This window comes from Triplophysa dalaica, chromosome 15 (assembly GCF_015846415.1).
Source record: "Triplophysa dalaica isolate WHDGS20190420 chromosome 15, ASM1584641v1, whole genome shotgun sequence".
Classification (NCBI taxonomy): Eukaryota; Metazoa; Chordata; class Actinopteri; order Cypriniformes; family Nemacheilidae; genus Triplophysa; species Triplophysa dalaica.
This window is the reverse complement of record NC_079556.1, coordinates 20,145,322-20,173,246: the sequence shown is the minus strand read 5'-3', so window position 1 is coordinate 20,173,246 and position 27,925 is coordinate 20,145,322. Positions and strand designations below refer to the sequence as shown.

The 27,925-nt window shown below is 38.1% G+C and overlaps 3 protein-coding genes across 4 annotated transcripts; 1 reads left to right on the top strand and 2 right to left on the bottom strand.

Annotated features, from left to right (window-relative positions):
* Nucleotides 1–81: 81 nt before the first annotated feature.
* On the bottom strand, nt 82–9,783 carry LOC130437281 (serine/threonine-protein kinase Nek9). Its single transcript, XM_056768583.1, is given in 24 exon segments — nt 82–909; nt 1,230–1,283; nt 1,361–1,441; nt 1,837–1,992; nt 2,079–2,251; nt 2,513–2,572; nt 2,693–2,860; nt 3,497–3,658; nt 3,738–3,846; nt 3,933–4,094; nt 6,317–6,363; nt 6,440–6,640; nt 6,728–6,872; nt 7,024–7,185; nt 7,187–7,217; nt 7,298–7,348; nt 7,466–7,530; nt 7,620–7,730; nt 7,815–7,946; nt 8,083–8,188; nt 8,260–8,330; nt 8,741–8,796; nt 8,874–9,051; nt 9,250–9,783. Coding segments are annotated over 24 exon segments (2,784 nt in total). The 5' UTR covers nt 9,433–9,783; the 3' UTR covers nt 82–789.
* Nucleotides 9,784–10,437: 654 nt separating this feature from the next.
* Nucleotides 10,438–12,931, top strand: erg28 (ergosterol biosynthesis 28 homolog). The gene is made up of 5 exons (XM_056768427.1): nt 10,438–10,556; nt 10,683–10,825; nt 11,435–11,525; nt 11,609–11,727; nt 11,819–12,931. The coding sequence occupies exons 2-5, from the start codon at nt 10,693–10,695 to the stop codon at nt 11,905–11,907; spliced, it is 432 nt and encodes a 143-aa protein (XP_056624405.1). The 5' UTR covers nt 10,438–10,556; nt 10,683–10,692; the 3' UTR covers nt 11,908–12,931.
* Nucleotides 12,932–13,071: 140 nt separating this feature from the next.
* On the bottom strand, nt 13,072–27,552 carry flvcr2a (FLVCR heme transporter 2a). 2 transcript variants are annotated; one of them, XM_056768425.1, is made up of 11 exons: nt 26,725–27,552; nt 24,763–24,904; nt 23,509–23,649; nt 23,194–23,261; nt 20,626–20,729; nt 19,016–19,126; nt 18,221–18,326; nt 17,775–17,886; nt 17,256–17,320; nt 15,456–15,565; nt 13,072–13,790 (listed from the first exon to the last, which is right to left on the bottom strand). In XM_056768425.1, the coding sequence occupies exons 1-10, from the start codon at nt 27,247–27,249 to the stop codon at nt 15,485–15,487; spliced, it is 1,455 nt and encodes a 484-aa protein (XP_056624403.1). In that variant the 5' UTR covers nt 27,250–27,552; the 3' UTR covers nt 13,072–13,790; nt 15,456–15,484. The 2 variants fall into 2 exon arrangements, with proteins under 2 accessions (XP_056624403.1, XP_056624404.1); XM_056768426.1 differs by lacking the exon at nt 15,456–15,565.
* Nucleotides 27,553–27,925: the final 373 nt, after the last annotated feature.

The following is a 27,925-nucleotide window of genomic DNA, read 5'->3' as shown; positions in this document are numbered from 1 at the left end:
ATTATACTGATGATGTAGAAAACTGACTAGGATATACTTAAACATCAACCGTTCAAACAGATAAAACACAATCACGCACTGATGCATAAAGACGTTTTCATTTGGTTGCAGCAGCAAATATACATTTTTGCATGAAGTATTTCATGTCTTATTTGGCAAAAAAACACACCAGACTGACAAGCATTTGTTCAAAAGAAAGAAATAATCAGTAGTTTGAACACTTCACCGTGATTTTAGAAAATGATGTAATATATTCAGCACGCTATATGTGAAACTGCACACACGGGTGTATCAGAAGAAAACATAAAAAGAGAGACATGTGCGTATGAGGAACACGCTTATGTGAACCCCATCAGACACCTCTGAATGTAACAGAAAAACACTTTAAAACTGTCGTAATACTGATGCTGATCGAAGAGACTTAAACATTTCATCCTTGTTAAAAGAATGTAAAAATGATTAAAGACAAATGAATGAAAGAAAATTAAAAAGCGTTATGACACTTATGAAGGGTTTGTTTCATCTTACATATGCTCTAATTCACCGTTTTCTCCTGAATCAACCCGCCATACAGCACTAAAACACACATCAGCTTGACGTGAAACAGTCTTTGGTTGATATTAAAAGGCACTCTGTGATTTGGCTGACAGAAGCTTATTTGGCTTTAAGAGTTTCTCCGGCCGGAGCAACAGAACATCAGTTCCACTCAAACATACTGTGAACACATGAAAGCGTTTTACTTCACAACACTCAGTGTGACTGAAGGGTGCCGAGAGAGTAATTGTTGATTTATTGTGGATCTTCTTCATGTCCACAGTGATTTTGGTTGATCTCCTTAAGTGGAGCAGAAGCTCTGAGGTTCTCAATTGCTTTCCACAATCTCTCGTTCTCTTTCAGTTGGTCGTGGTACTGAAAACAGAAGAAAAGCTTCAATAACTCCATCGGTAACGTATATTCACGGAAGCTGCTTTTTACCAAACAAAAGTTTAAAGAAACAAGCTTGCCTGTGCAAAACAGCATCACAATGACGCTGTATTTGACACAATTAAATTTTTTGCATTTCACTGACCGTTATTTCACGTAACCTTCAAAGAAACAAAGCATGGTGGCCATTTTATCTGTGTATAACTTGCATGAAAAAAAACAGACCAGAAAAAGTCCAAAAGCTTTGCGGATTGACCAAATCAAATATATATAAGCTTCTAAAAACAAAGTTAGAAAAGACGGACCTGCTTTTGTAACAGCTGAATCTGGACATCCTGGCGGTTCACTGTTTCTCTGAGCTGTAAAAATGAACAGAACTTTGTCAATTTATTATTTGACAGTCCGAAGCTTAAAAATAAAGATGTTTAAAGCGTACGCATGCCAGCTCGACGCTCGCCCCGCAGCAGTTCTGCCCCTCCGTCCCATTCACACGATCTTCATCCGCACACGCTGTCGCCTGTGAAACAAAGAGTGACGTGCTGAAGAGAATCGTGAGGAATTCAATGATTCGTGATTTTCAAGTTTATTGGTCATAAAGAGATGAAACCTGTATGAAGTTCTCTGTTCTGTTCTAACACAAAAAAATTAGGAGTGTGGAAAACCAAAACGTTCTGGGGCACCATTAACTTCTATAGCAATGTCTTCTCTGCTGTGGTGGTCAGTAGTGCCCCAGAACGGTTACAAACATAATTTTTTTGGTGTTCAACAGAACAGTTAACTTTATACAGGGTTGGAACAACTTGAGGTTGAGCAAATGAAGACAGAATTGTGATTTTTGGGGAAACTTTCACTTTAAGTTTTTACAACCTTAACCTCATAAAAAATACGGTCTTCAATACAGCTGAATCTTACCAGGAGATCCTTCCCGCCGACGGCGGCTGCCGCTGCTTTCAGCTGGTCGAGTTCCTCGTAGGGCATCGTTTCGCTTTCTCTGTACGCAGGCGCCAGCGGATTGATTGAGTCGCTGGAATCGTCCGGTAAGGGGATGAATTCGGCATCCAGCAGCTCCTGCGCTCATAAAGAATCAAGCTGGTGAGGAAAAGTCAAGCTGCTGTTTTTGAGAACATGACGCCAGATGTACGTTTCAGATTCACCTTCCTCAGCCATGAGGGGCAGGAGCTCTCGTTGGTCTTACTGTCTATTGGGAACATCTCCAGACCCCGGTTGTCCAGGTCGGCCTCCACGGTTCCTCCCAGCATCCCATCACGCAGCTCGGACTCGGTCGCCGAGTGCGTCTCCAGCTCGATGGATGAGGTCGAGCACTGACCTACAGATAACAGTTGAAATAACATCCCAGACGGTCACAATTACAGCTCAATCTCAGATGTCAGAAGTGACAGTGAACAGAAATGAAGTCTCTTTTCTGAGTTCTATAATGAATATTCGAAAAATAAATTATGTTTTGATTATGTGTGATGTTAATGTGGCATGATTGACTGGATTACTGTCAACAGTGGGACAAATTCATCCAGGATATCCATTTCCTACATTGTCAAGATAGCTAGATGTGTGAAATCTCTGTTCTCACCGCTTCCGATAGACAGTCCACTGCTGTTTGAACGGATGGTTTTAGAGTTCAGAACTTTTTCTGTGAAGAAAAATGAAGAATTATGTATGTTCGCCCTTTTCGTTTCAGAATTACGTCATATTAAACACAGGCGAACACATTTGAAAATAAATACGGTTGTAAAGTAGCAGTGGTACTAACCCATGATGATTATAGTGTGCCAACCTCTGCACGACAGGTCGGGCACGTGATGTAAAGAGCCAAAGATGGGACGAGGAAGGGCAGGACACACCTCTGAACCGAAGCCTTTATCCGCGGGCATCCCGAGGCGGCCGTTCCCTGCGTTACCCCACACAAAGATCTGATTATCTGAGGAGAGGAGGAACACGAGTTACAGCAAACACATCTATCCATCCACACGCAGAGTCCTATAATGCTTTGTTCACACCAAACGTAAACAATCGCTCTTTATTACTTGCGAGAATAGTTAGTTATTTCAACGTGCGTGACACGAAAACCTTCGCACGTCCGAACCCGTCAATCAGTAGGTGTCCATGAGCTCTTTGCACAAATTTCTGGCTAATTTCAACTCGCGCCAATTCGCGTCTTTGCATTGACTTTGTGTGTAATTTGGTGTGAACAAAACATGACAGTTCGAATGTACACACAGAGCTGGAAATGGGGGGGACAGAGTTCGACCTTAAGGTGTAGAGAATGTCCATATTTTATCCATAAAATGGCCTCCAAACACTATTCCCATTTCCTTTGTAAATACAGTGGCATGTTCTGCATCTGCGATGTTAAAATATAAAATATATGCCCAACTGGAGCCCCCATCCCCAGTGAATCTCAGCCATTTCCAGCTCTGTGTGTAGCAGATACTTGTCAGAATCAAAAGGACATTAAATAAAATTTAAGGCAGAAGAGAAAACATATTTTGTCGTCTGAACACTTAGTGATGTAGGTGGTAAATCTTGATCTCTTCACATGTGCTCCTGCGCTCACCTTCTGTGGCGGCGATAGTGAATCCATCACCGCAGGACACCTTTGTGACCCCCTTCCCCCCGAACGGTCCCACGAGAAGCTGGACACCCTGATGTTTCTTGAAGTCTTTCACACCCAGCTGGCCAAATTTATTACAGCCGAATGTCATCAGACGACCTCGCTCTACAGACACACAACAGACATTTTAAGTGCTGGTGACTAGAATGACGTGACAATCTTCTGAAGTGTGAGCGGTATTTACCATCAATAGCCGCTGTGTGAGTCTTCCCCGCAGAGATGAACTGAATCTTGAAGCGTGAGAGGGGTTTGACCAGCGTGAGTGAGGTGGTGTACGGTACAACCTCATAACCCTACACACACAGAGACACACATAGTCATTGTACTCAACAGTTCAAGCCAATCAACCGCTCTGATCTCCTCCAGTCTACGCACATACCTCTCCCGAGTGGTTTTTGATTCCTATGATGCCCTGATTCAGACCCAGTTTGTTCGTTTCGTTGTTCCCGCAGGCTAATACTCTTCCCGACTCTGTGAGGAGGAACGTCGCGTCCGCTCCGCAGTACACTGCGTTAATAAAGGCTCCTGCGGGAACCTCCACCTACAGAACAAAATAATATTTATTATAATAATATTTTTTTCAAACCTATTGACCTGAAAGAGCTGAGCCGGGTTTCCCGAAACCTTCTTAATGCTAGGTCGTTCTTAAGTTATACCTTAAGCTGTACCTTATCGTTAATATGTGTTTCCCGAAACATACATTGTGTAATTTGGCGTTTAAAGAGAAAAATTGTGGTATAACGTTAATCAACTTGCTGAGATACTGCTAATAATTTGGCTACAACAAAGACGGCGTCATCCGCAGAGCATTTTAGTGCATTTAATCCGGGAAAACCTGATTACAATTTAATGCTGCAATTATAATTATAGAAAAGTTAACCTGCCACGGGAGCAAATTCAGCAGCTTTTGGATCTTGTCGGTCTAACTTTGTCAAGACTAACTCAACGGAGCAGCCCCTAAATTCCGCTCTTCTAGCTATAGATTATATGTTCCACGATCTGTGCTTTTCTTGAGTAAATAATGACACTATAGCAACATATATTATGATAATATAAATCAGGAGTTCCCAAACACAGGTATAAAGGTATCAAAGGCAGGCGATCTCATGGAAAACCTTTTGAACAGAAAATAGGGAAACAACACACATTCACTTTTTATTTTCTTGTCATGAATGAATTCATTTAATTTCAATATCAAAATACCTGCATAATTATGGCATGCTTGTTTATATTATTCCCCTCGATATTGTAAATGTGATAAATAATGTTGATTATATTTTAATGTTTTAATAAACGCGACCATAAGCTTACACGATTCACGCTGTAAATGCTGCTCGCGCATCAAGTGTCCAAGCACAATAAACTATGAACTATACAAGTAATTGTTTGTTGCTGGAATAAACTATTTCAATGCACAGCAAACAGCAAGTGGCTTTGCGTGACCCTACGACCCAAAGTTTGAGGTCTTTTTAAAATAAATGACCGTACTGCCAGATAGTGTAGCGGGGTTTATACATTTGGGCATGAGATTGCGGGTTCGCACACTAATTTCACAACTAAATAATATCCATGGTTGGATTTAGTTTGCCATTTTTTTTATTTTTATCATATGAATGCTAATAAATGCCACTTCAACTATTTCTAAAGTGCTTTAGTAAAGAACGCCAGTACCTCACATAAAGCGGTGAAGCAGTCCCTGTATAGAGTGAATAATTGATTGTCGAGTGATTGGTATCCATTAATTCAGCACCACAGCCATGGACAGCACCTGGACACGTGGGACGTAAGAAAGTCACCCCCTAAGGTATAGTTCGGGAAACACGCCTAGAAAAAGTATAACTGGAGTTAAGGTGTACCTTCAGAGTCCTCATAACGCGCTAAGAGACAACGTTTTCGGGAAACGCAGCACTGATCAGTACATTTAGTGATCAGTACATTGAATAGCTATGGCAACATACAGACCGGCTTTCACTAAATCCTTTGTGTTTCTAGTCTGATGATATCACGCGGGCGTGTTATTTTTTGGCGAAGGTTCAAGGAGCATAGGAAGCCTACATGGTTTAGGTATGGGTTAGGGTTAGGGTTTTGTAAGACTCAAAAAATCATGGATATAGTCAAAACCAACAAGCCACTCCCACGTGTCAGACTTGAAACTCCAAGGATTTAGTGAGAGCCCATTTAGATCATACAAATCAATATTAATTAATTCAAATAAAATTAATTCGCTTATATTTTAATAGTTCCGTTTTTATGTTAATTTGAGTTAATTTCATTTTTGTTTAGTTTTTAATTATTTTTAGTCGATAATTTTTGTGCATTGCATTGGCTTAAACTTCAGTTTACTAAGGCAACATTTTACATTTTTGTCTAGTTGAAGTTTTTCGAATAATATTCAGGCTAATGATTTCAGTAAACATAAATATATTCAACTTGAGTAAACTTTAAAGGGATATATTCAATGGTATCAATTTGAGTTTACCGTTCTGTTTAAATACAAATGTTTTTCCCTCCAAAATTGGAGTGGTTTCCCAGACAGGGACCAGACTAGTCCTAGAATAAAATAAATGTTAGAGCTGTCTAACCTGAAAACAACTTGCACTGACATATCTTAAAATACACTGATGCCATTGGTTTGTCCTAAAATAAACATTGAACACTGAGAAACACTGCCAACCACAGCTTTGAACTGAAGCCATCTTCACACAGCCAAAACACACAGTCCGTTTCTATCTGAAGAAGAGAAATAAGAAGATTTAGACTCACTTTCATCGGAGAGGAGAAATCATCCTCACAGTCCAAACCGAGTCGACCTGCAGAGGGAACAGTCAGTCAACAAGTCTTACATTTTTCAGTCGCAGAGAGAAACCAGCGTGTGACTCTGTTTACCGTGTTCTCCGCAACCCCATGAGTAGATGTCTCCACTGTGAGTCAACACCACCACGTGATTATCTCCACATGACACCTGCTTCACCGGCCGCTCCTCGAAGAACTCCAGGAGAACCGGCTCCAGAACCTCCATGCCCAGCTCGTTCTCCACACCGATGCAGCCGTAGTAATCCGACCCGAACATGTACATCTGATCCTCATCTGTCATCAGAACACAAAACGGCTTACAAACCACAGCGACACGTGATTTTTCACACAGCAGGACGTCCTTCAAGGTCCTTTGCTCACCTGTGACACAGGTGGTGAAATCGGCCCCACAGGCCACCTGTCTGATGGCTTTACCCTGGAGACGCTCCACTCTCCGCGGCTGTCGGTATGACGCCTGATCACCGTGACCCAGCTGACCCACCATCTTGGCTCCTCCCTGAACACTCTACAGTCAAATACATGACACATCAGTGGGAAAGAAAGCACGTGTTCACTCAGTGCTTCTCCTGTTTACTCTTCAATAGCTTCACATTGTGCGACAACAGGATGTGACGTCAGGTTTTGTTGTATGTTATAGGAAAATACAGCATGCTTACAGCCCACGTGTACAGCTCTTTCTCTACAGTAACGACGGCAAAGTGCGTTTCTCCGGCACACACGTGCTGCGCGATGCTGCCGCCCTTAAACATGTCCAGCTTTTGCGGTGTAAACTTCCCCCCGCCCCAGAAATACACCTCCCGCGAGCGCGTGGTCACTACAGGCAATCGACGTCTCCGTCACGGTGTTCAACCTTGAAGAAATGAGAAATAAAACGTCACAGGGTTCACGAGATGCAGAAACACTGGAGAGGACCGATGGAGTCGTACTCACTTGGGTTTCTTGATGGCGGAATTCAGGGTTGCTACTCTCTCCTCCAGCTCTCTAAACACAAACAACACATCAGCATAGAAACACAGACAGAACAAAAATTCATATTATATCAAATCTTGGAGTAGATGACACATGTAAGTGTGCAGGGAATACAGTAAACCAACTCACGTTCTGACTGAAGAGATGACGGGCCGATCCAGAACCTCCTCTGCTGTGGGCCTCTTCTCTGGATCCTGATCAACATCAACACAGATGACATCATCATGACATCATTTCACGTATGACTGACAGTTACGGTAGCACATGGCTCGTGTTCTGGTACCTGATCTAAACACTCGTACACCAGCTTGATGAGATCAGAGGAATAAATGTCCGAGTTGATCTCCATGGTCCAGTTACCCTGGACGATCTTCACACACAGGTTCAGAGCATTCTGGGAGGAGACCGGACAGAAGAGCTTTTACTAACACACTTCACGATAAGAGCGATGTGTCACTTTATGTGCGTGGTGAATTACCGTAGCATCAAAGGTCCTGGTGAGGGCCAGAAGCTCGAATAAGACACATCCCATGGCCCAGATATCAGATTTGAAGTTATACTTCACTCCTTGACACAGCTCAGGAGACATGTAGTACGGGGTTCCCACACACTAGGGCGAATTTAATTTAAAACATCACAAGACGGACACGCGAGGTTGGACAAATACAACCGGATAAGAAGAATAACAGACAAATCCACAGCACGGATCTCAAACCAAATGATGTTGTGCGATGTGGAGAACTCACGGTTTCAGCCATTGAATACTGAGAGTCCAGTTTCTTGGCCAGCCCATAATCTCCCAGCTTGATCAGGTTGGTTTTGGTGAGAAAGATGTTCAAGGTTTTGATGTCCCTTTAAAGAGAAGCGAGAGCGTTTATTATACAATAGTAATGTGACATCCTCACCCTTAAATTGAGATTTACCTATGCAGGATTCCCGCTTTATGAATGTGAGCAACCGCAGCGACGATCTGATATAAATACCACACGACCACCTACAATAAACAAACAGTTTGAATTAACTACTATGCGACTTTCTGATTGGTCAGTCACGCTGATCTGATATTCTTCATAAACCACCACACATCCAGAGGTTATGTTACAATAAAACACTTATGTTTCACCAAATAAAACAATTATTGAAAAATTATTTTATCTAGAATGTTGTGGAATTTGTCTCTATAATAAAGTACAGTAGCCACGTAGTAATGTAAAGCAGATGTGTAAGACAACATATTTAAAATCACAATGGTCTTAATGTAAATGACAAAACAAACGACAAATTGCACCGACAAATTTGTTTCCAAATTATTTTCAGCTGTCCGTGTCATGTTTGGCTTTGAATAAGAAAGGTCAAACCGTCCGCCTGAACATTTGTTTTTCGGACATGTGATCGCTACTGTACCTCTTCCTTGAAGAGTTCTCCTTTCTGCTGGTTGATTTTGTCGTACAGATTTCCACCTGCGCACAAACAGGCACATTCAGCACCACATTCGTGTTGAAATGTCACAGTTATGTTTGGTTTATGAGATCAGTACCATTGCAGTACTCCATCTCGATCAGCAGCATGTTTTTGTCCATGAAGTGATTGAAGTAGGCGATGATGTTGTTATGCTGGAGAATGGCCAGAATGCAGATCTCATTCATGACATCTCTGCGCTTCTTGTCTGAGAGACAGTTCAGGTCGATCTCCTTCCACACCACCAAAGAATTATCCTGCACAGAAGGAAAAAACACCAATAAAAGTGTATGTTTACCCTGTAGAGGACCGCCCACATGCACACAAACAACATATTAATGAAGGACACATTGATGTGATTTCCAATCAATAACCCCTTTATCCAGTGGGCGTGGTCAACCCCCTCAAAACACCAGTCAGAGGTGACGTGATTAATAGCAGCAGTTCAATCTTACCTCGGTGCGTCTGTAAAGAGTCGCTTCTCCAAAAGCTCCCTTTCCCAGCACCCGAATGGGAATGTAATGCAATTTATCCTCTTCTCCTGTAAAAGTCCCTGTTGACGAAGATCTGCCAGCGACCGATTCACCTCCATCTGAGTTCAGAGAGGCGTAATGCCTCTCATACTCATCCAGAGACATCTCTCTCTCTCTTTCTCTGACGCTCGAGCGATCCGTTCACGAGTAAATAAGTTGACGTTACACTTGAAGATTTGTTTTGATTCCTGGCCTGCTTCAGTGCAGCGCTCGTTCACTTCATTCAGGCAGAACAGTGGCCTGTCCGTCACCTCAAAGTCACACAGATCTGCTGTCTGTCACATTAACCCACTTTTTCGTCGTTTAACGACATAACGCCACTTTGTTGCGCCCAGTTTCTACCCTGCAAATTGAACTACAAGTTAGTGTTGGGAGTCGTTTCCGACATGGAATCGGTTCTTTCGCTGTTTTGAACAAGTTCACGTTATGCGGGCTGTGGTTTTACAGGTGAGTCGAATCTTTGAGAGTCGACTCACTGTTGACAGGTCGTATTCGGACAACCATCGACACAGGAACCGGAAATAGCGCATTTTAAACAACCCAACATGTCAAAATAATGCTCTAGTCATAGTTCTAAAATTAATTTACTTACAATTATCAATATATACTGTATGTATATTACTGTATGTATAAGTTGTCAATTAGATTACAATAAAATAATATCATATATTTGTTTGTAACAGTTCAACTCTGATTTAACAAACACGTTTGAATGGTTTCTGTGAAAATGTTGCTTTATAAAATCAATCCAGTTATTGATTATTTTTCTATTTTTTTACTTTGTCTTAAAGGCAAACCTTATTAAAATAGATTGAATTACATTTCTGTACAATCTCTGGATTTTTTATCTTTTAGAATTTGTATTTTTCTATCTTTTAGATACTTCAAGATACTTAAAAAACAAGGGTTTATTTTCCAGCAATTTTACATTTATTCTTTCCCAAATTTTCCCCCCAAATGTACATTTATGAATACGAAAAAAATCTTATATTTATTATACCTGTCTTTCACAGCTCGTCAAAAATTATGCGGCCTGTGATTGGTAGAATCTCCCATAAGTGGGCGGTTGCTTGAAGCACCGCCTCCAAACTATCCAATGAGGTGGTGGTACGACCTGACGGAAGCATCGTTCGCGATTGTGATTGGTCAGCATTCATGTCCTGAGCTGGAGGGGTCAGTTGTGTTTGGATTGTCGAGCTGTAACTGTTATACTACGACACCTGACTGAGGTAAGAAGACTGAATAAAACCGAGTAACAATGAATGTTCACAGTGATAGTTAAGATATGATCGTTCAGTCATTTACATAAAACTAGCAGAGTAATGTATGATAATGTAGCATGTGATGTGATGCAGGTGCTGAAGGATGAGTCGTCTTGTGAATGTGTTGAGGAGTTGGCTGCTCATGGTGTCTGTGATCGCGGTTGGAAACACGGTTCAGAGTTTCAGAGATCACAGCTTCTTATCTGAGAAACTCTACACAGGATCACCTGAATATGGTCTTAACCCAACACACCTTCATTTATTAATAATAGAAATCATTCACTGTAGTCACATATCTTATATACTGTTTGCTCTGTTTTATATTTTCGGTGCTTTACTGTATGTTTCATCTTTGTGTTTTTTTTAGGAACGACTGTTTGTATGCCTACATGTATATTAAATAAATTACACCCGGGGCAGGTTGTCACACTTTACAAATCCATATTTCTAAAGTTTAAAGTCTAAACTCAATTTCTCTACAGACCCAACTAATGACTGTAAAGTAATCTATACGTTTCTAACGTTATTATCCAGAACAAAATACACATTGAGAAGGCTCAGCGGAATAAAACATGTGACAACTTGCCCCAATCTGAGCTACAGTATATAAAAATGATCTTGTCTTTACATTCATTAAACATTGCAGTGTGAAACACACAAATTGAACTTTTTTTACCAGCCCTTATCTCATACAAGAAAATAAATATGAGACTTGCTGAGCATTTTAATGTTAATCTTCATGCATGTACACTAAAATTGCTGGGTTGTTTTAGTGTTGACTGTAACAAAATATGGAGGATGTGTGAAAACCAGTAAATGATATGTGCTGGTGTTTGACTCTTTAGTGAATGGACTTCAGGCGAGAACCTTTGGGATATGGACCCTTCTGTCTTCCATCATACGCTGTGCCTGCGCTGTAGACATTCGAAACCGAACGCAAGTCTTCACCTTCTTAAGAAAACACTCATGCCGTATAATCATAAAGGAGCCGTTATGTTAACGTGTTTTATATCTTTCAGGCTTTATCATATCACCCTGTGGACATTTGTTCTGGCTCTCGGACACTTTCTGTCAGAGGCTTTCATTTATAAAACCGCTCCTTTGACCATTGGTGTCATGGCTCCTCTGATCGTGGCAAGTGAGTGACGACTTCTCGTCATCCCATGAGATGTTCATGAACAATATTCTAAATGTTTCTTAAAACATCATCTTCGCTCTTTGTGTTTCAGGTGTCTCTATTGTGGCCATGTTAATTGGCTTTCACAGCATCGATGATCCGCAGGAAGACGTCAGAACCCGACAGAAGAAGAGGAACTGAAGAACCTTCCGTGTCCTTCCAGTAACATTCACATCATCATGTTCTGATGCCTCCAGACGCTGGAACATGGGAACTTTAAAGGGTTCGATGGAAATTTAAAGTCCTGCTTCAGGTGGACAATTCTTCTGAACGTCTGTTTGTTGCTCATGTGACCGGTGAAGGCGTTATCATTGGTCGACCAATGTTGTCACAGTATCCAAACACCTTGGCCTACAACTACCAAAACGCTTTCAATTTACTGATATTTTAAGTATTTCAGAGATTGAAATCACCTTTTTATATGAATTTGTATATTTTAAGCTGAGCTCATTCATCAGGTGCATTCAGCTTTTCCAGTCCTGAAGAAGTTCTCATGAATACTGGAAACCGTCACTTCTCATCAACGCTTTGTTTTTATTAAAACAATTTAATTCATAATGTCTACAAATTTATATCAAGCGTGTACACATCTGCTGTAATGATTTTAAATTCAGTGTTTACATGTATTATTTAAATAAATGTTAAATCATAGTCTAACATCAAATGACTTCAGATTAACTTGAGTTTAAAAAACTAGATTTTATTATTGATTATGACAAGTGACACAACACTGTATTGATTTTCATACAAATACGGTAGTAAACAACATCAGTGCTTCACATGTAAAATAATAGATTATTCTAAAGATTATTTGAACAATTTTATAGAAACCGAATGGAAAACTAAGATCTAAATTCAGTCTGTCACCTGTACAGACACTGACTGGAAAAAAGAAAGATTTCACTTCAGACTGATCTAGTTCGTATGACACACAACTTGCAGTATAACCTCATAAATAAACCTGAAATAAATTAACTTAAGCTAGTAGATTCAGTTCTATCTGAAATACTCAGCGCAGTTTTTAATGTTATTTATTGTTGTTTTAGTCGAACGTCTCGGTGTAAGATTCTGGTAGGATGATGGGCTACGCTGGTGGCGCCAGTTGAAGGGTCAAAACAACCACACTGATATGAAGAATCAGGTCTGGCCAGTCAATGAAACAGTCATTGGACTCAATCCATGTAGATATGTGACTCAAATATAACTAAATGGCTAGCAGTGCGCTAATCTAGTACGCTGAACAATTATAAAATGTTTAGTGTGCTTAAGGGTTAGCTAACTATAAATCACAACGAATAACAAATATTTAACTTCTTAAACTTGGTTATATACCAATATTTATCAAATAATGTACAATATGTTTATAATCTAATCAGACACCAATTAAAATGTTATTCTGCATTTTGACTGGGTGAGTAAAATCAATTAATGATGTAACACTGAGTCTTCCTGTCAGAACTGCCATCCAATTGTCCGTTTCTCAGAAGATTTCAGCGTGTTGTTTAAAACCATTGATCTTCCATGATCATAACGGATGTCCAGCATCGATGATCACCCGCGTACACATCTCCTGTAAAAATCTTCTCACAACCATCCCATCCTTTCAAACTACTTGTTTGATACACAGATCATACACATAACTCAGAGATAATGAGTGACTTATCATTATTAAATTACATTCTTTGTAAAAGTATTTTTTTCTTAATAATGCTATAAATATCGAAACACAAAGAGTGTTTCAATACAATAAATACTTAAATAGTAAGTATATCAAATAATAACAGCAAATGTGGGAAAGCAGATCTCTATAAAGCTAGCAAACGTCACATATGTTTCCCTTTGGGAATTCTTGTGGACCTAAAACTTCACGATTGTTTCATTCACAGATGTTTTCTTGTTGAGAAAAAGCTTCTCTACTGAAAGTCTTGAAAGAGCTTGATCTTTGATGTGTCATTGAAGTCCAGTTACATCTTCACCTCCTTCACCACAGTCGCTCTTCCGTCCTCAACATGTATGTTTGATTTCTGAACAGAAGACAGATGACAAAGGGTTCATGCACATTCATTCACACTCTCAATGTCTTTTAAAACATACAGAACTAGGCTGTAATGCATCAATTACAAAATCATCAGAAAAAAAAACATTCCAAAAATTTAAAGTTATCCTAAATCACATCTTAATATCTTCATTGACTGTAAAGGTATCTTTGACGTGAACAATGTTACGCTTGTAACAGAGCAGAATCAGAGCGGATGTGTACGGAGTTGAATGAGGGTATCTGTGGACTCTTATCTCTGACCGAAGTTAGCAAAATTGTTCTGTACTGTATCCACTTGTATGCCAGCTGTTCTGTACTGTACTACACTGTACTGCAAAACATTTAGAGGTCCTGTTTTATACTCTACTGCGCTTTACTGTACCGCAATGTATAACATACTCCACTGTTCCGTACCAAACTCCATTGTATGGTTTTTACTCTACTATACTCTATTACCATGCTATACTGCGCTGCGATGTATTCGACTGCACTCTTCTATACTTCACTGTAATGTGCCAAACGCAACTGTATCAAACTTCTGTGCTGTTTTGTACTTTACTGTACATTGTTGATATTCTTTGCTCTACTGTAAGATATTTTACAGCACCATTCTCTTCTGCGCTATACTGTACGATGCTCTATTCCACTGTACTATACTGTGTAGCTTTATACGGACCTGAATGCACTATACTGTGCTATAGACCACTTTCGTAAGATGTTAACACTGGTTCAGAAGCACTTTCAGTTTATTTATTTTTTGTATTTTTATCATACGTTTAAGTCATTTTAAATTGATTATAAATATTCTGTTGATTGTTTTGTGCAGTAGTCTATTAAAAAAACGAAACGGGAAGTTCTTCTGGAAACTGTCAACGACACAGTTATGAGCAGAGGAATGCCTTTGGACCTCATTTACAGCTCAGAACATTCTGGAGCCAGACCTTATCCACAGCATCAATTGTGTTCTAAGGGAAAGTCTGTGTTTATTTCCAGAGAAGACGCCGGCAGAGGTTTCCGTTATTTGCTTTGTAGGTCACTTATCAGTCTGTTAAAACATGCTTTCATCTACGTTTAATACGTTTATTTACTTAAATGTCCAATATAAGAATTGAGTTGTATAATAGGGCTAGTAAATAAATCATAATCCAACAAACTGAAATAAATGTAGCCTGGCATATACAGCGGCAGTGACACAAATGAAACATTTAGATGCCATACACAATTCACTAACAACTAGAAAAAAACCACATCATCATCATCATATACTGGATGTGTAAAGCATCTGTCAAACATCAGCTCATTAACGTGATTCACTTTGTTATAAAGTATGTACATCATGTGGTTATGTTTCAACTTTTGTGGTGCTTAAATATTTAGTAATGTGTCAATGATCAATGTCTATTTACTCCATAACTACTGTAGGCTAAGATGTAACACACACACACTCAATGCAAGCATCAGCTCTACGCAACATCATCCACATTTCACCACTAGATGGCTCTATTGAGTTTTCAAAACATATTTGAGTTACTGCTGTTTGAACTACTCTTATTTTAAAAACCTCCTATTTTCCAATGACTTTATAGCCAACAGTCCTCTCCAGAAGCATTTGAACCCAGATAAATAATATCAGTCTATCCTGCAGTGGTACCTGGAGTGCTGTCATGAACTGATGGATGGTTAATGAGACGACTCGTCCTGGAAGACACTGTATGACACTGTAGACCCGTAACGCTGCACTGAAGACCAAGTGCCTGTGTTCTAGAACAATAACCTTCCATCAAACACAAAGGACCAAAATATCCCAGATTCCCCAGAACTGCTACACCACGACCTGGCCGACAGTAACACCACAATAATCCCATTTCCATTCACGACAATAAACCCAGAAGAGAAGAGAGATCCCAAGAAAGACACTTGAGAAGCAGTCAGAGATAAAAAAAACATTTCCCAGCAATGAAGTCAATGATGAAGAGGAGCATGATGACCTATTGTACGACACGATGAAACAACCAAGCACTACACACACACACACACTCATGTGAGCTGAGATAATAATCTCCTAAAATAAATAAGTCACCATTAGATAAATGCATCTCACGTGTACTTGAATGCCTATTTAAGCTCTTCTCCACATACACTGATATGAACTCTGAAAACACACTGCAAAATTTGTATTTCTTACGAAAGATTTTAGTTTTATTTAGGATTTTTGTTTTATTTGTAGAACTATCCACAACGTTTTGAATCAAGATGCATTCACTTGCAAAGGGTTTCAAGATATTTCAAGATAAGTCTTGCTTCATGAAAGAAAACATAAGAATTAAGTATGTTTATATTTAAAACAAGCATATAAATCTGAAAAATAATCTTAGCTTTAATAGTTTCTAATTCAAGATTATTTTTCTAAAATCACTGGCAGATTTGTTGCTTGTTTTAAACATAAATGTAGGCTACATAATTCTTATCCTTTAATAATATTATAATATACTCTTATACATCAAATGCTTATGCGTGCTTATATTTATTAGCATATTCATATATAGCTGCGGAAAAATATAAGCGACCATTTCAGAGAGCTTTAGTGAGATTTAGTTCTGCGATAACAATATTTCTCCCAAATTTCAAAAATATTGTTTCTATTTGCATTTATTTGCAGTAATGAAACAGAAAATAACAGAAACGATGCTTCCTTATTTTTTCAGACCTCAAATACTGCAAAGAAAACAAGTTCAGATTCCATTTTAAAGAAATACCACAGTCATATCAATTAGGTAAAGTTAAAAAAAGAGTTTCATGTGATAACCTGGATTTTCATAGTTTTCATGTGTCTTGTCATGCTGTCAGTCTTTCACATGGCTGTTGGATGACTCATTTTTCTTGAAATTAAACAGACACTGGACTGGAATGGCCCAAATACATCTGAACAATACATTCAAATCATCTAGAAATCCTCATTTAAAAGGAAAATTTGCAATGATCTCTTGATTTTATTCTGCTGATGTATATACTCATGTACTCATATATAGCATACTCACGTATTCTCACTTAGTTAATCTTAGTTATTGGTATACTGTGTTTCACATTTGTATGCTACTTTTTTTTAGCAGTGTGTATTTGAACAAACTACTGAACTTTATCATAGCTTTAATGGTATAAGCCTGTTTTCCCTCTAACACTGATGTGTGCCAACTGCTCATGTCCTGTGTGTTGATTAACAAACAAGTGGATAACAATCTGTGCTTTGGATAAAGAGCAGCTCCTTCATCATAAATATCACAGAACAAAATCTCTTACGTAACAGAAGCAACACAAGAATGTGTTCTCGAAATCAGAAACCAAGATTTGTCAGAGAAATAAGCAGCACACAGAATCCCGCAGAGAATGTCCAAAGGTTCGCAGGTGAGAGGACAGACTTTAACCCCGAGAGATTAAACTAAAACACACTTACTGGATTTGTCTCCGTCTCAGATTGATTGTTGGCCTTTTGTCGTCTTAGGTCAGATTTTATAAACGCTGTGAAGCAGAAAGCTATTAACTGAGTATGAATAACAGGAACATGAAGAGAAAATGTCACCACGAAGAACGATTTATGATTTCCTTTGAGTTTCACATGAATTTTATGCACCACAGTTCTCAAAAACAAAAAACTGATTTTCTGGAATGTGTCACGTTTTAGATGAATTAAAGAAAAAGTCCCCCGCCAAAAAAAGTATTTCATCATTTATTTACCCTCATGTCAACCTGTATGAGTTTTTTCTTGTGCAGAAAACAACAGAAGATATTTTCAAGAATGTTGATAACCAATCAACACTGAACTCCATTGACTTCCATTGTATGAACACAAAACCACTGAGACGTTTGTCAAAATATCTTCTTTGTGTTCCACTGATCAAGGAGCCTTATACAGGTTTACAACCACATGAGGGAGACTAAATGATGACATTGTGTTTTATGTGTGTGACTCTACCTGTCATGATGGAGCCGATGAAGAGGAACACACAGAGGAAGATGTTGCCGGCTAGTGTGCCGAAGTTATCAATGATTTTGCCTTGAATGATGGTGAACATGATTCCAAATATCTGCACACGACAAAAATATCTGAGCATGGGCATTGTTTTGATTCGATGATTAAGATAATATAAGGTTGAATTTGGTGACTTTGAAAAATCGGGAAAAAACATATGTTGAAGTAACACTTTCATGCTGCCAAAATGTCCAATATCTCCATGAAAACTCAGCTCACCACTATAGGCCAAATGTACTTATATGACTTATATGTCAGTGTAAGCCAAGTGTATGTAAAGGTATACTAATAGCACAGGGATGCCAGCTGTGTAATAATAATGTGATAGTTCTCTGATCTGTGGTTTGGCTCTTGATAAACATATTAAAGCCCAGAAGAGAAGATGTGACCTGTGCTGAGCAGTTGAGCAGTCCTGATGATGTTCCCTCAGACTCTGGATACGTGAGCTCCACTGCAAACTCAAAACCCAGCGGCAGATAACCCGTCATGAAGAACCTGAGGTCACCAAATATCACAAAAACACATACTCATAAAGCTTCAGATCTCACACGCATCTAATGATGATCTTTAGTCTTATATCAGATTTTTACCAGGTGATTTCTACGTGGTTTGCTCTGAGATTAATAACAAAAGATTACATAAAGAGTGTTGTACAAACAGCCCAAAAAGCTGAATGTTCCCCTAACATTAATGTTTGGTTCCGATATGTTTTATGGCTACCATATAACAGTGTTGTAAGAACGTTAGTTTAAGGTTTTTGCAACCATTAAATGTCGCAGGGACGTTATTATTAAATATCTCAAACTAACTTCAACAGAACATTCCCTAATGGTTATCTTGCAATCCTAAAACGTTTTTACAACATTTCCAGAAAGTGTTTTTATTTATTGAAAAACAACAGAACATTCAATAATGATAAATTGGTTAATTAACAGTTTAGTGAAACCCTATGAGAGGGTTTTAGTGTCACATTGCGTTTACTTACACAAATAAAATGACAAATCTAATATTTATGTAAGCGAGTTGTCAAATAAAGGTGGAGTTCAGAGGAAATATCAGTTGTATCATCATAAATAAAATATGCCACATCCTGGTTTGTTATCTAATGCGATGGCAGTCATACTTCTAAATGTGACGTTTGAAACACATATGTGGTTGCTTGGTTGTAAGGTTGCGTGTCGTACCCCAGCACTCCTGATGTGAGGAACACAACCCAAAGATGGCCTAAGTTTAGGGTGAACGAGTAGATGACCATCCCCACAAACGTCAGCAGATAAACAGAGAGCGTCGTCTGCCTACAATACAACACAAACATATTGTTACCACCCAAAAAGATCAAACTTGCTCATTAGATTGAGCCAACCTCTGAAAATATGTTCAGAATTAACCATCAGACAAAAATGAAAATTCTTTTACATGAATGCTATTGGTAACCTAGGAAAACAATGAAGTCCTTATACTAATAATACAGTCAAACACCAGGGAATACAAAGGAAACAAGGATGTTGTATAAATGTTGTGTAAATGTTATTTTTAAACTTGCAGGACGTGTTTTCTCTCATCTCTTTTGAATCAGGCACGCCCCTTTCATAAACACATCATTGAAAAAACAGGGTTTTACAGCTTCGGCTACCTTTCAACAAACTTTATTATAAAGAAGCGTCGTTCTGTACAACCACGTGTAAGAAATCGGCTCACTTCAGCACAAGCCTAAGGCTATTCAGACTCGGATACGATTTAAAGTGTCAGGATGATGTGTCCACTGAACAGACAGTTCTTAAACCGCATTCACAATAGATTATTGACCTCGTTGGAGTGAAGTAGAGCCTTCATAACACTTCAAATGACTGTACTGATACCAGTCTTTTCATTCTTAATCTGAGTTTCATAAATCATGGAAAAGTTGGATGAAAATATAAAAATATAATTGAGCTGACTTAAAAACAACTGATCGTCCTAATACGGCATATTTAAATACTATTATTAAGTTATTCCTAAGTACTTTGATACTTCAGGTTAACAGACTTCAGTCACATTTAGTCATCTTAAAGAATTCCTTTCATTTAAATATAAGGCACATTTTGGTTTTATATTCATCAAATATCGGCGGATAAATATTGGGGTTAAAATAATGCAATTCTGGGGTAAAGTTATTGGAAAGAAACTTGGGAGTCTTTTGTCTGTCTTTTATACATCTGATATACTAAATACTCTTAGTTGAAGGATGCAACACTGCTCTATATGTACTCAAGATTAACATGAATGGCAGAAACTATCAGACGTGTTGTTATCAGAGAGACAATAAAATAGATGTTATGAACTAATTCTGGAAGCGCGTGCAGCGTGGGTCATAAACACGCTCGGTAAATCCGATAATTAAAGGCAATGAGAGAATCAAAGAGCCCATTACAGAGATAAGGACGTCACATTTAAGACCTTTGACGAATTGAGTAATAATCTTGGAATAAATCAAGATACATAAGGCACAAAACAGAGTTTTTATAATTAAATCATTTACAGTATAATGCTCAGGTGATACGTTTATTTTAAACATCTATATTATTACATTTAGGACTATAGTTACCATCAAGTTTCAGCAATGCCAAACATTAAAAACATAAATCTTTTATTTCATATATCACTGTTAGATAACATTTTGAGCTACAATCTGTGATTTGTGTTGCCCAGAAGGTCAAAGAGTGCACAGGTTTGGAATAAAATGACAGTCAGTATACTGTATAATAGTTTTTGGTGAACTGTTGCTTTAAGGATCCACAGGAAGTGTGTCACTTACTTGTAAGTTTTGGTCTTGTCTAACCAGATTCCACAGATGAGAGATCCGACCATACCGGCGATGACAAGAGTCAAACCAATTCTCCCAGCATTCACCTCTTCACCCTGACAGTAACACAAGAATAATGTTTCACGAGACGCAAGTCATGTAATGTACTTCTCAGAAATATACTGTACTTACATTTAAGAATACTTAAGAATTTTTTACTATCAACTTTACTATTTACTTTAAGTACTTATTTTAAATATAAAAAGGATAGGAATATATAAGTGGTATTCAATACCACTATAAAATACTGTATAAAGAGTAAACTATACATATAATATAGAGTGTAAAAAGAATACTGAGAGCCTAAGAGATCATTTATTTTTGTATGCAAACCCCAGAAGCGAGTTAGCATTATAGCACTTTCTGGTTCCATCGCCCAAAGTCTATGGGTTTTTTAATGGGTTTTTGGTTAATCTATGGAAAAAATCCATAGGCTTTTGGTCAAGGGAACCACTTTGGCGCTAATTTCCGGGTAAACCAGGGATGGATTACTGACCGAGCCAATGGTGGCAGTGCCCGCGGGCCCTTGACTTCAATGAGCTTGAGGGGTCCCTGGGCATCAAGGTTGCGCCATCGAGTTTGGTACAGAAAACCCAACAACGATGAAAACAAATGTTTATCTATGTTTAATACATGGGTCCCATAGCCTATACAAGGCCTCTGTGGATTCCCTGTAAAAACCGAATGATCAACAAGTCATGGAAACACACTTTAACTTATTAAATTAACTTTAACTTATTAAAATTGACTTATTAATTAAATAACAACACATTTAAATTGCATTTTCTGAATATTTTGCTTGATGATTAGATACAGACATGTGTCACAGGGCCATTTTATGGTGAGAAATCATTTTTTATTTATGTGATGCATTAAATACGTGTTTATTTGACAGTTAATTAAAGACACGTGTTTCATACGCCTTAAAGGCATTTGATGCAGAGCGAGAACGGTTTTCATCTTTACGTTCACTTTCTACAACTGTGAATGCGCAGCTAAGAGAAAGAACGGATGAATTGTGGGAGGGGGGCCCTTGAAGGTAACCTTTGAAGTCCTTATCCGTCCCTGGGGTTAGCCTACAAATATCTTTGATGCACTCAATTGTCCATTGTCTGAGGTGTGTGAGCCGGTGTTGGGTGTAACTTGTTACTAAGTAATTAGATACTGTAATTTAATTACTTTTCCCTTGAAATATTAAAGTAATCATTTTTTCTGTAATTTAATTACACTTACTTGTGATGTAATTGAAATAAATACTGTGTGTTAAATGTGTGCACAATCGTGGAATTGACATTCAAATTCAAAGTCTAACTTTAAAATCTGTGCTTTAATGCATAATTCTCACATCTGTATTACTTTGGTCAGTTAATAATACTACTTTATGTCGTTTTATATTATTTATTTAAAGGAAATAAAAGAGCCAATTCATGTCTATCCTTGAATCACTTAACTAATCAAGGTTGATGTAGGATATAGAAAGTAATTAGTAATAAGTAACTGAATACTTTTTAGAGAGAGTAATTTGTACAGTAATCTAATTACACTATTGAACATGTAATTAGTAACTAGTAGTTCATTACTTTTTCAGAGTAACTGCTCAACACTGTGTTTACGTGTTACAGAGTCTGGTGGCTTTAGGAAAGCAGCTCATGTTGAATTTAAAGCGGCCCTAACACACGCTCTTTCTGCCAATCATCTTTTAGCGCTGGGACGGCTCCATATATCAGTTTCAAATGATCTCCAAATCCAGCGTTATATCCAACGTTTACATAACATTCATCACCCAAATCCAGTAAACAAACAAACACCTGAACTTTGCGAACATATGCTCTCTCTCTCTCCTGCACACAAGTGAAAGTGATGTGTGCACATGCTCCTTCTCCTGCTCTCCATACTGACGCGTGGGCGTGCCGCGTGATTTTCCGGGAGAATTGTCCAATAAGGGACTAAAAAAATTGTTACGAAACAGTTTTATATGTTCAAAAAAACTTTCCGAAACCTGTACGATGGCTGGGGGACTGTATCGAGCACAGAAATACTACCTGATACGCCCAACTCGATTTTTGACAAGTTGACCATGTTAAGCATGAGAAGACAGCACGTTTAACATTGTGAAGAAGTCAAAAATGTACTACAAGTATTGAACTTATGAAGTTATGGTAACGATTAAAATACATTCTGTAGTTGCGCAACTTTAGTTAACAACTGTTACATTTATACAACTCTAAAGTTGATTCAATTTAAATAGAACACTTTCAGATATACTATTAATTAACTGCTACTAGTATACTTACTACAGTCCATAACACTAAACTATACTTGAAAATCATTGAGGTATACTTCATAAAATAAACTAGTACTCATTTATTGTGGAGGACAAAGTTAAGACTTCTTTCCTTTTAAGCATTTCAAAGCATGAAAATTGTGAAAGTAAACTGAAAGTCACCTCAGTTCATGTTTTCACTACAGTATACTGTCAGTGTGATTAAAGTCATGTAATATTATGAGAGCAGAACTCACTGGGTAATGTTCAATTATCATCCGGTTCAACAGGGTGGAAACAGCATAGAAACAGCCCACATTCAGTCCTGACAACACAAAGACAAACACGCTATCATATATACTGCGACATTAAATGACATTGTTGTGGATTAATGACCAATAATCTTATTTTGGAGTCTAAAACTCTCAGCTTTATTTAACACATTTAGGTGTTAATTTCTGCACTGTTATAAGGCTGCACACATATACAAATATGAATTGTAAATTCACAGAGGTGTAATGTCACGTGCGTGTTTAGAGCTCATATAGAGAGGACTGTTGTGAGGTGTGTACCGTAGCTGATGAGGAGAATGATGAAGGCTCTGTTACACAGAAGTCTCCGAATAGAATCCAGATATGAGGACTGACCCGCAGGCATGTTTCTGAGCGCTGCCTGAGACTGTGATGGAGGAACTTTCGGTTTATCCTCGAACGCTGAAACACATGCAGTGAATTAAATACATAATACCATAATACAACAGTGATTCAAACTCTCAAAAATCTCTACAGTTGAATCAACAGGTGCTTAATGTCAATCATAACTAGATTGCTGAAAGTCTCCAGGTCCGATTTGAGCTTCCTTTCATGTCATTTAGAATGGAAATTGAGATTATAAAGGTCGAAAAATGTCCAGTAAGCACAAGTCACATGATGTTAAGTAGATGTTTCTCAGAATCACTTTACATTTTAACTGGCCAAAATAACAATATACAACACCAATATACTAGATATCATGAGATGAACTGATAAAGAGTAAAGAAACAAATCTAGATGAGATCTCCGTAATATCCCAGTTATTTCTCTCAGAAAACAAAGAGATTACATGAAAAGGAAATTTTGCTTAAGTCTCCTGAGAAGAAATCTCACAAATGTCTCTGTCATTACAGTTTCAGAAGAGATGTCAACAATGTGTCAAACTGAGCTCAGGTTTGCGATCAAAAGTCAATATTACTGAACTCAAACATGACTTCAAACATTTCTCATCAAATTTACTCAGATCCAGATTATTTTACCTCTACAGTACATTCATTTGACACCTCCAGACTCTTCATGTGTTTCAACTCTCATTTGTGTCTCCTAAACAGTTTTAGGATTTTCTTCTTTAAAATGATAAAGTGTACTATACAAAGCAAAAAATGACATTCTTACCAAGTGTTTTGTCTTGTTTTGTACTACAATTATCTAAAGATACTTAATCAAGATGCACTTTCTTGACAAGAAAAGTTACCTAAGATATTTAGTCTCTTTTAAATGAGAAAAATAGACGAATTAAGTGAGTTGATGGTAAAAACAAGCAAAAAATCAGCTTGTTTTACCGTAAACTTACTTAATTCATATATTATTTTTCACAAAACTTTTCTTTAGAAGAAATTGTATAAAGATTTAAGAACTTTAAGATATTTTTACAAAAAAAAAGACAAATTAGTAAGAATGAAACATTTTTAGAAGTTAAGAAGCAGACTTTTGTTCACGGTTTTATAATATTTATTGTTTTTCATCTCTCTTAGAGTCTTATGTGTTGACACGGTAAACAGTAGATGGTCCTACCGAACACAACCAGCACAAAGATGAGGGTGGCCACAGCGGCGGTGATGTAGAACATGATGCTGATGTGATGTGACAGCTCATTCATGTCGTCCACGTTTGGCACCAGGACCGGCGGCACCAGAAATCCAATTGCAACGCCCAGCTACAAAAAAAAAAGAAGTTACTCAGGTTTGGTAAAAATACGACGTTTATGATCAGATCTGTGCACAGTTTGATTTGTTTGAGTTATGTTTGTGAAATGTGGACCACACCTTAGACCACACATCAAAGTTCCTTCAGTGACAAACATCCTCCCTGCTAACTTACATCAGGGTCAGTTTAATACAGATGGAGGTGAAGATGTGGCGCTGGGTTCAGGCAGTGATTTTTGTAATATACCGGCGTGCTATAAACCTGAGCTGCAGGGTAAGAGTTGATGTCTTCTGTGTCACTTTCATTTTATTTCTCATAACACTAAAGTTAACAGCAGCCCTTTACTCCTTCATCCAAACATTTAAATGATGAGAGATGGTGTTAAACACCAGACATAAACTCCCTGTGGGGTTTTATAAACTCAAATCTATTCACCTAACGTGCAGCTGTACATTGAACTCAAGCCAAATCAATAATAGTATAGTAGGCCTATAGTATATAGGCCTACGCTGCAAAAAATGAATTTCTTGCTTAGACTTTTTGTCTTGTTTTCAAGTAAAAATGTCTAAAAATTCTTGAATCAAGAAGCATTTTCTTGATGAGCATACGGAACTAAGAAAATAAATCTTGTTTTTAGTAAAAATATATGAAATTTCATAGAATTTTTGTTAAAAACAAGCAAAAAAATCTGCCAATGGGGTAAGAAAAATAACCTTGAATTGAGCGACTAAGAAAAAGGTCAACCTTAATTCAAGATTATTTTTCTTACCCCATTGGCAGATTTTTTTGCTTGTTTAAAGCACTAATTCACTGAAATTTCATATTTTTCCCCAAAAACAAGACTTATTTTCTTAGGCCATTTTACTCATCGAGAAAATGTATCTTGATTTAACAATTTGTAGACATTTTAACTGGAAAACAAGAAAAAAAGACTAAATTACAAAGTCATTTTTTGCAGTGTACTATATATAGTAAAAGTATATTAAACAGCTAATAATATCCATTCGCATCAGGAGTCAGGGTTATTGCCCACAGATACAATCTCAATATATTATGATGAAATAGATGATGTCATAAGGCTCAATTTCAGCATCATGCTCTGATGAGACCAAGCAGAAAGAACATTTCAAGCCTTGGGTTTTGACAAATGTTACAAATATAAAGGTACATCATTGACAGTATCTTTGCGTGCTCTAGGTCAATATATAAATAAAAGAGAGTGTTATCTAGTATTTTAATGCATACTGCTGGTCTTCAGCTGGTTATTCCATCATTGACATAATTTTGGTCTTCGTCATCTTTTATCAAAATGTGATTCGCTCCACCTCACATGTGACTTTTGTTCTGGCTGACATCATTAATTCCTCACCAACCCCTCCCACCAACATCTGATATATGTTTATGATATTTTAAATGTTTACGAGCTGACTGACTTGCCGCACAAGTATTTCATTCATTCATCAGTTTACTTTTTCTTTTGTTCTCTATTAGATTTTGCATGTGAAACATTCCATGTCGACTTTAAGCAAAAAGATTTCTCTTAAGTCACGATGAAAGTATTTATACTCTGTGGGATTGTCACATCAGCTGCCACGATTGAACTTCATTGAGTTGATTTAGGGATTACGTTCAAGTTTCCGAGTAAAGTGAAGTTAAGTTTACTTAGGGCTACTTTTGTGTCCTTTCCATAGAAACCAGAAAAAACAACTTTTATTGATATTGTGTGTGTTGTTTTTAAAACAGACGGTTGATTATATCATCACAATAAAATAAAGGCACACAGTACTATTGGTTTGTGCCACAGGTGTCCCTGTCCAGCGCGTTACGCACCTGGTTTCCAAACACACCGATGGCGCAGCCGGTGGACACCTCATCCGAACCGAACCACACAGACGCGATGTGAGACGGCATTCCCAGAATAAACACCTGAGCGAACGAACTGGCGAACTGTCCGAGCATAGTGACCCAGAACAGAGTGGGCTGAACACTGGCCACTTTAATCCACGTCCCCGCGCAGTTGATGGCTGCGGCCACCAGTGCGACCACGCGCAGCCCCTTCCTCTCCAACAACCATGTCACTGGAAAGATGAAGGGAATGTAAGTCAACATGTAGATCATGGACAGCCAGTCGATGGCGAATGAAGAAACGTTGTAAAACTTCATAAAGATGTTGTTGATGATTCCATACTGGATCCACTGGAAAGCGTTGCACAGAGAGTAAGAACTGAAGAGGAACACTATGAGCCATCTCCTCCGGTACACACGGGTGGCGGGTTCAGTGTGATCGGAGTTCGGATCGGAGCTTCTGGGAAGCACTTCGTCCTTTCCAAAGGAATTGTCGCTCTTTTCGCACATGTTGTATCCCTGAAATCAGCTCCAGAATGAATGAATAACAACACGGACGCATGAAATCAGTTGCGCTCTGCGCGCTCGAGTCCAAACGCACCCCGGAAAAACTTCGTTCAGGAGCCAATAAACGTGATGCAGGGCAAAGGTTAAGAAAGTCCTGATGATCCCTCCTGGAAAAACACACTCTTTTCTTATCACTGTGATTCAAACATGTGAGGTTGAAAAGTCCATATCATCGTCGTCTCTCTCTAAATAAACGGCGTGTAAAGGTTTAATAACTCAGAACACGAATTCGAGTGTATGTGTGGTTTAAAACCTTGTCAGGTAAATGACGTGTATGGAGTTAAGAGGCCCCCTACTGGCTATGAGAGACTGAATGTGTACAATAATGTCAAAAATTGTCTCTGTTAATGCATCTTATTTCAGCTTTAAAGAAAAAGGGATTTGAAGTAATTTTGGCTTGAGTGCACATGTAACTTGTGTCACAAACTCAAAAAACAAAATCAATTCAAAATCAAACTTAATGAAATACCTTTGTGTATAGGACCACTATTGTGTTTTGTCTTTAAATGATGTTTAGTGTTTTGTTGGGGATTGTTGGAATGTGAAATGTAACAAAGACTGAATCCTCACGGAATATAAATGGTTCATGTTTTTGGTGTATATGTGGGTCAGTAAATTC